This window comes from Oncorhynchus masou, unplaced genomic scaffold (assembly GCF_036934945.1).
Source record: "Oncorhynchus masou masou isolate Uvic2021 unplaced genomic scaffold, UVic_Omas_1.1 unplaced_scaffold_97___fragment_2___debris, whole genome shotgun sequence".
Taxonomy (NCBI): domain Eukaryota; kingdom Metazoa; phylum Chordata; class Actinopteri; order Salmoniformes; family Salmonidae; genus Oncorhynchus; species Oncorhynchus masou.
The window spans coordinates 113,479-124,533 of NW_027016553.1; the positions used below are offsets into that span (position 1 = coordinate 113,479).

Below are 11,055 nucleotides of genomic sequence, written 5' to 3' on the forward strand. Positions count from 1 at the left end.
TAAAATGGGGAGCAGAGAGAAACGGAAGTACAAAAAGTCCTGTTATTTCCAAACGGTTCACCCCACATGGATGAAATTACCCTCAAATTAAAGCTGGCAGTCTGCACTTGAACCTCAGTCATTGTATAATTTTAGTCCAGAGCCAAAACAACATGTCACTGTCCAAATACATTTGGACCTCACTGTGTGTATCCACCTGTGAAGGAATTTAAGCACTTATTTGTCTACATTGGAACCAGTGTGATGGACTGTGTGTGTTATGCTCCGATGCTGTTGAAGTATATAAAAAAAAAAATAATTGAAATTTTTTGTCTGACGTTCTCAGTGCCAAACTTATCCAGCACTTGACGGGTCCAAATGTGTCTTGCTGTTCAGTTCTACATGTCAAATTGTTAATCGAATAAATCATGTGCATTTAGAATAAATATCTACGTGTGACAAAAGGTGTAAGTTGAACTATACTGCCAGAAATTCCAAAATGAGTGTCATTGCTTAACACCAGACTGCTCAATCTTAGTTATTCATTTTGAATACTGTGCTTAGCTGCAGAGTACAGACTTGAATTTGTGCAGGGAAAAATGGAATAAAAGCACTTACAAAAAAACTGAACAATGTAATTTATGCTTGCTTTAATGATTAAAAAAATATTTCTTTGCAAGAAAGAGACGAGAACAAATCCCCCTCCAAGCCCTCCATGCAGGGCCAGAGAGGAAAACAAACAATAACGGCCACCATTTTCACACTGAACTGCTGACAGGTGTGTCAAGATAAGATGAGGTAAATGTTTTGAGGAAAGAATAAAAAAAGGCACAATTTACAATCAACCGTGCCAAATAAATTCACAATATTAATAATTATAACAAAATAATAATTACATCAACATAACAGCATTAGAAAAAATATGCAACAAAAAATACATACCAATTTTATAATACAAGGCAACACTTCCAAGGGTTATGTACATGTCAAAGCCTGAAGTCCCACACCCTTGTTTCTCTCAAGTTCGGGGTGTGTTAGGTTAGTTAACAGTTTATACATGGAGCAGGTATGCTGAAGGTGGCACAGCATATAACATCAAACCACCAACACCGTGATAACGTCAGAGAAAGCTCCTATCTGACCACCAGACAGGAGACACACAGTTTGGAGGGGCCGATGCAGTCGTCGTGGCAGAAGGCCCCGCAGCCCTGGCACATGATCATGGCCTTGAGGCGGCACGAGCACTTGAGGGCCACTTCCTCAGCGGCGCTGTCGGCGAACGCCTGGATGCTGAGTGTGGCGCTCTGGCTAGCACTATGGCGCTGACGCAGCTGCAGGACGCCGTCAGCAATGCTCCTCGAGAAGCCGCTGCCGTCCACCACAGACACGTTGGCCGTGTAGCTGAAACCGGGCGACGCCACGCCACCCTGCTTAGGCAGCTTTCCGTAGAGCTGGAAAGGGAGGGAGGAGGGGGAAGATGAGGAGTACTGAGCTTTGCTTTGCGCCTCCTTCTTAGCCATGCGGGCTAAGGACATCTCCATGTTCAGCAGTCCCTCCATAGCCCCACCTCCTCCTATCCCTCCTCCAGTCAGGTAACCGTCCATAGAGTTCACTGCCTCCTTTTTGGTGACCACCACACCTGGCCCGCCGCCTGCCATGGGGCCAGAGGGGGAGGTTTTGGCAAGAGTTTGGCAAGAGGGCCGGGAGGTGACCTCGCTCTTCACGGGCGAAAGCTGCTGTTGGTGTGGAGGGTGGGGTTTGGAAGGGTGCCAGTTGATCTTGACGGTGGGGACCACGTCAGAGAGGCCGAGGTTGCTGTGCGGGGGCGATGGGGCGTCTGGGGTGGCCCGCGGCTGGGTGAAGTTGTGGTGCCTCTCCGGAGACTCTCTGATGACGGCCGACTCCTGGGAGTTGCGTCTGGAGGAAGAGGACGAAGAAGAGAGGGATGTAATGACGGGCACGGCCCCGGGGGGAACGGCACCAGCTGGCTGCTGGGAGAGATACTGCTGCATGGCCGTGGCCCGAGAGGAGGCCTCCTCCAGCAGGCAGGCCATGCGGGAGGGTACTGTGCCTGGGGGAGAGGACGCAAAGCTCCTGCTTGCTCCAGGGGAGCCTCCTCGGCCAGCAGGGGACATCTGCTGGTTCTGAGAGGACAACTCGGGGACCAGCGACTCCATCGTACCGGACTCTGGGGGGCCCCTGAAGCGAGTGCCTGGATTCCTGGTCTGCTGCTGCCGGCTGAGCTGGGACTGGGGGCCTGACTGAAGCCCCTCTGGCAGGCGGTTGATCTCTAGCTTGCTAGCCGAGTGCGTCTGCGGCAAGACTTTCTCCAGCGGGAGGCTGCCTTGGAGCAGCTGGGTGACCAGAGGGTTGTTGGCCTCCACTGTAGACACAGGCCGGGCTGAACTAGGGAGCCTCTTGCAGCTAGCGGTGGGAGAGGGATTCAGCCCCAGCCTACAGTCCTCATCAGCCAAGCAACGGCTAGACGCTTTGTAGTCTTCGATGGCGTCTGTTTTGTGCCCCCTCTGGGCTTTGGGGTGTGGCGCAGCAATAGCTTGTTGGTCTGGGTGGGGAGTGCGTCCAGGATGCTGCGGATTTTGTCCCAGCTGCATGAGACTCTGGCTGGGCAGGCCGTTGGGGAAGCAGGGCTGGATGACCGTTTGGCCGTGCTGGTTGGACACATGGGCCTGGATGACCGGCTGCTGGTTCTGCTGTGAAGGGGGACTGCAGATCACAGGCTGGCCATGGGCCTTCTGAGACAGCCTTTGGAGGTGCTGGATGTTGCCGTTGCGCTGAGCGGGCAGGTGGTGGCGCCATGTGCTCAGGTGAGGCTCCTCCTCCTGGCTCTCGTTCTCACAGTCGGAGGCTGTCTCCGTGGAGTCGCTGTGATGCCCTGCGTCGTCCTCTCTGACTGAGGGTGGGAGACGAGGGAGAGAGGCTGTCTCTCTCTCCCTCCCCGGGGGTTCTGACTGCTGCCTTTCGCCCTGGATGCGGCCCTCTCTAGCCGGGGTGGGGGGGTTCTCCTGTGGACCCACGTGGTGGGAACCATGCTGGATGACACCCCCTCCTCCCCCCCTGGCCTGCTCAGTGCCGGCCAGGGACCTGATCACATCCACTCCCTGGGCCCCGAACCTGGGCATAGAATCTGGGATGGAGGTGGGTGCCAAGGGACCGCTTTGGGTCGTTGTCCTGTCACAGTCGGCCCCCTCGCTTTGCCCTTGGAGGTGGCTGGACACAGTCTCAGGCTTCAGCAGCGCTGCCTTGTCCGAGAGTCCGTTGGTGGTGCATTTGACTGGTGGTGGTGTTAGTGTAGCCCCTTCCTCCCCACTCACCTCCCCCAGCCGCTCCTCCTGGGCGGGTGGAGTGGGGGTCTGCGGGGGATCTGAAGAGGACAGGGAGGGGTTGGAGGAGGTAGACAGGGAGGGGGATGAGGCAGCTGTGTGGGGGGTGGGGGTAGAGGAGGGCTCTACATTGGACAGCTGTAGTTGTGTTCCAGGCGGATGAGAGCCCGCAGGCGATCCCTGCTCCTCCACGCCCCCTGCTGCTCCTCCTCCTCCTCCTCCGGGCTCGACGGGTCCTGGGTGCTCTCGAGTTCGTCTTCCACTGCTGCGATCCGGTAGCCCAGAACCAGCCCTGCCCCCGCCGGGCCCTGGCCCGTCCCCAGTGGCTGCAACAGCAGCAGCGGCCTCGCGCTGGGCCCGGGCCTGCTGGGCGCGAGCTTTGATGTCCGCCAGGGTGCGCGCCCCCGTCCCCGTGCGCCGCAAGCCCTCGCCGGGGGGCACAATGCGGGGACAGATCTGGTAGGTTGGCGGCCCTTTGACCCAGGGCGGTTTGATTCTGGAGAGTTGAATCTGGAGGGATAGAGAGAAGGAGAGCCTGTCAAATATGGAATTTACCAAGGCCATATACAGGACATTAGCATGCATTGCTTGGCTAATAATCTCACACCGAAACCCAGAGTCAATCATCTCTATTGATTTACCATCTTCAAAGAAAGAACTTGGTCTTTGGCAAGTTGATTTGAAATGTTTTGTGGAGACAGAAATCACAAAATAATCAAACTTACTTTACAGATTGTGGACTCCAGGTCTTAGGAAATTGGGTGCCTGCCACTGCACCACTAGTCACAATAAAGACTTACAATTACAAATGGTGACTTCATACCCGGATAGGTGGGACCTTGGGCTCCTCTGCTGTCGGCTGCGGCTTTTCCGTGTGGACCCCGTCGATTGTGGTACGAAAGGACTGACGATCTTCTATTCGCGGCCTCTTCTCGGGGAAGCTGGAGAAGGCCTGGGTCTCGTCTGGCCTCCTCTTTTGCTCCTTGGTCTGGGTGGAGGTGGCGGCAGTGGGGGTGGGGCTGGCTGCAGGGCTGCTCTCCTGGCTGCTGGTGGCCGTTCCCCCCGTGACCGAGGTGACCACAGAGGCCCCATCGTCTAGTGGATCGGCAGTGGCGGCGGCCGTGGAGGAGGAGGAAGAGGAAGAAGAGTCCAAGCCGGCGGTGAACGCCCCCTGCCTCTCCGAGGTTGAGGAGGGAGAGGAGGAAGGGGAGGAGGACGAGGAGGAGGAGGAGGACGAGGAGGAGGGAGAGGTTGAGGCGATGGCAGGTGCAAGCTCTTCGGGGAGCAGGCGGGCAGTGACTTCAGGCTCGTCGATGGCACTGACGGATGCAGGGCTGGGGCTGGGGGTCGGGGTGGGCTCAGGCTCAGGCACGGTCACAGACAGGAGCGTGGGCACAGGGGAAGGGCAGGGCGTGGGCTCTAGGGAGGCAGACTGGGCCGGGGTCTCCAGTCCAGATTCGGCCTGTAGCACCACCTCTCCCTGCACCATGGTGGCCTCTGGGACGGGTGAGGGCGCAGAGACAGAGGCAACAGCGTCTAGAGTGAGTGTGCCCTCTGGCTGCTCGGGGGTCTGTATGGCGGGGGAGTTGGTCTTGCAGAGGGTGCGCCGTGCCCTGCGTCTCATGTCTGCACGCGTTCGCCGTCTCATCCTGCCGTCCCGCCGCCGCCTGCCCACACCACGGCGCTTGGGCGTTCCTGCAGCCACAGATGCCACCTCACTCTCCAGGACGCTGGCGGCCGCATCGGCCTCTTCACTCATTGTCAACTTCAGAGACTCTTCCCGGGTCAGGCCAGACCTGCAGCCATAGATCACAACGTTAGTGCACAGAGTATATACCATTAATAAAAGACACGTTCACCCAATTGATATAATTTAAGTCCACGGTCCACGGAATAAGAGCGAGCTTAAAAAAATACTGATGTGACGGGGTGTGTTCAGGAGACTTACTTTTGACCGTGGTACTCCTCAAAGAACTTCTCCTTCCATGCCTCCACTTTCTTCTCTTTCTCCATCTCCTGGCGAAATCGCACCTGCATCTCGTGGGTGAACTCCCCTGAGTAGGTCAAACAATATTGGACAAGATTAATCCACAGATATCTGGCTACAGTATTTTAAATAATACATGAATTTGTGTATTGACTGATTGTTTCCCCTGGTATTTACTAGGAAGCTATGTTGTAGTATCAATGGGCACTTTCTGGTTTCCCAAGAGAGTTACCTGCCACCCTAGACCCACTTCAATTTGCATTCCGCCCCAATACGTCCACAGACTATGCAATCGCCATCACACTGCCCTATTCCATCTGGACAAGAGGAATACCTATGTAGGAAAGCTGTTCATTGACTACAGCTCAGCATTGAACACCATAGTACCCTCCAAGTTCATCATTAAGCTTGAGGCACTGGGTCTCAACCCCACCATGTACAATTGGATCCTGCACTTCCTGACGGGGCGCCCCCAGGTGGTGAAGGTAGGAAACAACATCTCAACTTCATCGATCATCAACACTGGGGCCCCACAAGAGTGTGTGCTTAGCCCCCTCCTGTACTTCCTGTTCACCCATGACTGCATGGCCATGCACGCCTCCAACTCAATCATCAAGTTTGCAGACAACAGTAGTAGGCTTGATCACAAACAACGAGACAGCCTATAGGGAGGAGGGGAGGGCACTCGGAGTGTGGTGTCAGGGAAACAACCTCTCACTCAACGTCAACAAAACGAGATGATCGTGGACTTCAGGAAACAGCAAAGGGAACACCCCCCTATCCACATCAACGGGACAGCAGTGGAGCACCTCAGGAGGCTGAAGAAATTTGGCTTGTTACCTAAAACCCTCACAGACTTTTACAAATGCAAAATTGAGTGCATCTTGTCGGGCTGTATCACCGCCTGGTACGGCAACTGCACCGCCCACAACCACAGGGCTCTTCAAAGGGTGGTGCGGTATTCAGGACACCTACAGCATCTATTGTCACAGGAAGGCCAAAAAGATCATCAAGGACAACAACCACCCGAGCCACTGCCTGTTCACCCCGCTACCATCCAGAAGGCAAGGTCAGTACAAGTGCATCAAAGCTGGGACCGAGACTGAAAAATAGCTTCCATCTCAAGGCTACCAGACTGTTAAATAGCCAACAGTAGCAAACAGAGAGGCTGCTGCTACATACAGACTTGAAATCATTGAATCATTGACCACTTTAATAAATAGATCCCTAGTCACTTTAATAATCTTTACATATCTTGCATTACTCATCCCATATGTATATACTGTATTTTATACCATCTATTCCATCTTGCCTATGCCACTCGGTCATCCATATATTTATATGTATATATTCCATCCCTTTACTTAGATTTGTGTGTATTAGGTAGTAATTGTGGAATTGTTAGATTACTGCACTTTCGGAGCTAGAAGCACAAGCATTTTACTACACACGCAATAACATCTGCTAAACATGTGTATGTGACCAATACAATTTGAATTGAGTTATTATTGTAACCGTGTTATATCCGTGTTGTAACCGTGTTAAAAATACCTGGAAATATTCCTGGCCAAATAAATTCTTAGCCAATTAAACCCTGAAGGGAAGGTGTTCACTATATGTGCAGCCAGTCACTAACCCCCTCAATCACATTATATATTATAACTAACTACAGTTAGGTACTAACCCTCAGCGAGCCTTTCCTTCCAGCTCTGGGAGGCGTGAGTGAAGAATTCATTGTTGAGAGCCGAGTTACTGAGGCGAGCCAGACCGTCAGGTCCCACCTAGAGAAGACAGAACATACTGGGTTACATTCCAGGCGTTGTTGTATAGAGAAATACCAAAAACAATATGGCACAGAAATGACGAGACGTTATGGGCTGGACTAAAAGGCACGCTCCAATAGGGAATCTCCATTGAAAAAGCTTTTTATTCCAGGGAAAAGTGTCCCAGTTTATAAACTATCAGTTATAAACTATGAGTATAATGATAAATTCTGAGCGTGCGCACTCACCTGGCGGTCGACTTCAGGGAGGAGCTGCAGGAGTTGCTGTTGGTACTGCGCTGGGAAGGCAGAGAAGGTGCGCATGTTGATGAGGGCCCTGATGTTTGTGTTGACCAGGATTGAGCCAGGTGTCTCAAAGTCCACCTCCACCCCACCTCGGCTCCTCTTCATAGGCCCTGCAGACAAACACAACCCATAGGCCTGCACGGGTTAGCAAGTGGCTAATGCTATCCAACCCTGGGTTTAAACACATTCATTCAACTAACAATAAGCACAGCGTGGCCATTCCATTGCCAGCCAGCAGCAGCACAGTAGGTGTTTAGCTTAGCAGCCAAAACAACCACAACAGCTGTCAGTCACTGAGCGGTTAAGTAAGTCCTGGCCGGATGGCTAGTGTTGGGATAGCTAGCCGACCCTGGCATTCAGTTAGCAACCTGCAAAGCACTGCCTGTTTTCATTAGCGACCAATGCAATCCTGACAATGTTAGAGACCAGTGTACCATTAGTTAGCTACCAAATCACCCTGTCCACGTTTGGTGCTTATTTGTGTTGTTATATGTGTCGAACTGCTTTGCTTTATCTTGGCCAGGTCGCAATTGTAAATGAGAACTTGTTCTCAACTTGCCTACCTGGTTAAAAAGGTCAAATAAAATAAATAAACATTTGTAGACAGCTGACCTGCGCAACGTCTATATACATCTAATAGTTCTACAGATCGTGTGCTATATCTAGACTATGATGTTTGGCCTTTTCCTTTGTGATAGCTAAATTCAAGTCATAAGATAAAGATTTGTCAAGTTGTTTACAGTTCAGGTCCATCAGGCATATCTCTCTGCCAAAGATGTCCTGAACAATGATGGGAGGGGAAAAAATGCTTTTCAGCTGAACCCGTCCCCCTCCCCGCTGAATTGGACTAAATAAAAATGGGACAGTCAATGAAGAGAGAAAGACATTTTGTTGAATTCAACCACAGTGCAACAGACTAAGCTTACACAAATCCAGGGGATTTTTGGGCTGCTAATTGTTTAGGGTTTGATAATTGGGTAGACTGAGGGGGAGAGAGGGGTTTGGCGTTTTCGTGGTTACTGAGGGGGATGTTGGTTGGGGGTGATTATACCCGGGTCTAACCCCTGTACCTGAGTGGTGGCCACGAATGCTCTTGAAGTGCTGGGGGCGTTTCCAGCTAGCCAGTTCAGGGCGGGCACGGAGCGTGGGGCCTGGACCCCCCCTAGAGCCTTCCCTGCGCCTCCCCGCTGCTCCTGAGGGGGAGAGGTGGGGAGGAGGGGGAGCCTGGTGAGACACTCCCGTCACGTGTGTAAGGGGGGGAATTCTTTGCAAGCGGGGGAGGGCAGATCAGGCAGACAATCCAAAAGGGGGGACAGCAGAGCCAATAGCACGGGTGGGAAGGGGGGGGGGGAGGGGTGAGCAGCACATAAAGCAAGAGGAGCAGTTACCCAGGCCCACAAACACAGAGAGGAGGAGGGGGGGAGGGGGGAGGGGGGTGCAGCAGACATCTGAGAAAGTGCTCACCTCACCCTCTCTCATACAGAGCAAATCAGGTTTACTGGGCAGCTAAACGTAAGGCAGGAGGGAGGGACTGATATTCCAGGTACACACAGAAAGAAGGAGGGTATTGGAAGTTGCACTCAGACAGTGAGGGCAAGGGAAGGTTATTCTGCACGCAGAGACGGACAAAACCACAAGAAGGGAGGATTTTCTGGGGCACTTCAGAATGAGAGAAATACTCTGGGTGCACACATAAGGAGTACGGTCAAACATGAGCAGCTCACTGGGGTTGGGCGATGTCTGGAATGACACATCGTCCCATCTAAACATTGTTGATCTACGATTTGATCACACATTATTTTGCGCACGGAAAAGAGAACACAATATTAAGGACACATTGCGAGGCCTAATTATTTGATCTAGTCTAGGCTGCAGAATAATTTTCAAATTGGTAGGGTTATGATTCTCTTGTCCATAAAAATACATAGATATCATTTATATTAGCCTACCCTTAAAAAATAATTATATTATAAACTGGGTGGGTCGAGCCCTGAATGGTGATTGGCTGACAGCCGTGGTATATCAGACTGTATACTACATGGAGGACAAAACATATATTTACTACTATTTACATTGGTAACCAGTTTATAATAGCAATAAGGCACCTCAGGGATTTGTGATATGGACAATATACAGCGGCTAAGGGTTGTGTCCAGGCACTCGGAGTTGGGTCATGAGTAACAGCCCTTAGCAGTGGTATATAAACCATATAAGTAATTCTATTTATCCGCAATGTTCAGAAAGTTTCACAGCCGTGTTGATGTTGACTCTATCCCCCCAGTGCCAAAAGTCAAGACACTGACTTTCTATTACACTGCTCAAAAAAATAAAGAGAACACTTAAACACCACAATGTAACTCCAAGTCAATCACACTTCTGTGAAATCAAACTGTCCACTTAGGAAGCAACACTGATTGACAATAAATGTCACATGCTGTTGTGCAAATGGGATATACAACAGGTGGAAATTATAGGCAATTAGCAAGACACCCCCAATAAAGGAGTGGTTCTGCAGGTGGTGACCACAGACCACTCCTCAGTTCCTATGCTTCCTGGCTGATGTTTTGGTCACTTTTGAATGCTGGCGGTGCTTTCAATCTAGTGGTAGCATGAGACGGAGTCTACAACCCACACAAGTGGCTCAGGTAGCTCATCCAGGATGGCACATCAATGCGAGCTGTGGCAAGAAGGTTTGCTGTGTCTGTCAGCGTAGTGTCCAGAGCATGGAGGCGCTACCAGGAGACAGGCCAGTACATCAGGAGACGTGGAGGAGGCCGTAGGAGGGCAACAACCCAGCAGCAGGACCGCTACCTCCGCCTTTGTGCAAGGAGGAGCACTGCCAGAGCCCTGCAAAATGACCTCCAGCAGGCCACAAATGTGCATGTGTCTCCTCAAACGGTCAGAAACAGACTCCATGAGGGTGGTATGAGGGCCCGACGTCCACAGGTGGGGGTTGTGCTTACAGCCCAACACCATACAGGACATTTGGCATTTTCCAGAGAACACAAAGATTGGCAAATTCGCCACTGGCACCCTGTGATCTTCACAGTTGAAAGCAGGTTCACACTGAGCACGTGACAGAGTCTGGAGACGCCGTGGAGAACGTTCTGCTGCCTGCAACGTCCTACATCATGACCGGTTTGGCGGTGGGTCAGTCATGGTGTGGGGTGGCATTTCTTTGGGGGAGGACGCACCACCCTCCATGTGATATTTCAAACTTTTTTAACAAATCAAAAACTGAAAAACTGGGCGTGCAAAATTATTCAGCCCCCTTAAGTTAATACTTTGTAGCGCCACCTTTTGCTGCGATTACAGCTGTAAGTCGCTTGGGGTATGTCTCTATCAGTTTTGCACATCGAGAGACTGAAATTGTTTCCCATTCCTCCTTGCAAAACAGCTCGAGCTCAGTGAGGTTGGATGGAGAGCATTTGTGAACAGCAGTTTTCAGTTCTTTCCACAGATTCTCGATTGGATTCAGGTCTGGACTTTGACTTGGCCATTCTAACACCTGGATATGTTTATTTTTGAACCATTCCATTGTAGATTTTGCTTTATGTTTTGGAACATTGTCTTGTTGGAAGACAAATCTCCGTCCCAGTCTCAGGTCTTTTGCAGACTCCATTAGGTTTTCTTCCAGAATGGTCCTGTATTTGGCTCCATCCATCATCCCATCAATTTTA

General features: G+C 51.4%; 1 protein-coding gene across 3 annotated transcripts in view; it reads right to left on the minus strand.

Annotated features, from left to right (window-relative positions):
- Positions 1–612: 612 nt before the first annotated feature.
- Positions 613–11,055, minus strand: part of LOC135538805 (polycomb group protein ASXL1-like) — a 30,570-nt gene continuing 20,127 nt past the window's right edge. For 2 of the 3 annotated variants that reach the window (XM_064964723.1, XM_064964721.1), the window contains exons 7-12: positions 8,446–8,568; positions 7,319–7,485; positions 6,992–7,088; positions 5,269–5,374; positions 4,144–5,116; positions 613–3,830 (exon numbers count right to left, since the gene is read on the minus strand). In XM_064964723.1, the coding sequence (XP_064820795.1) occupies positions 1,113–3,830; positions 4,144–5,116; positions 5,269–5,374; positions 6,992–7,088; positions 7,319–7,485; positions 8,446–8,568 (4,184 nt within the window). In that variant the 3' untranslated portion in view covers positions 613–1,112. The remainder of the gene's footprint in view (positions 3,831–4,143; positions 5,117–5,268; positions 5,375–6,991; positions 7,089–7,318; positions 7,486–8,445; positions 8,569–11,055) is intronic. The other variant, XM_064964724.1, reaches the window with a different exon arrangement.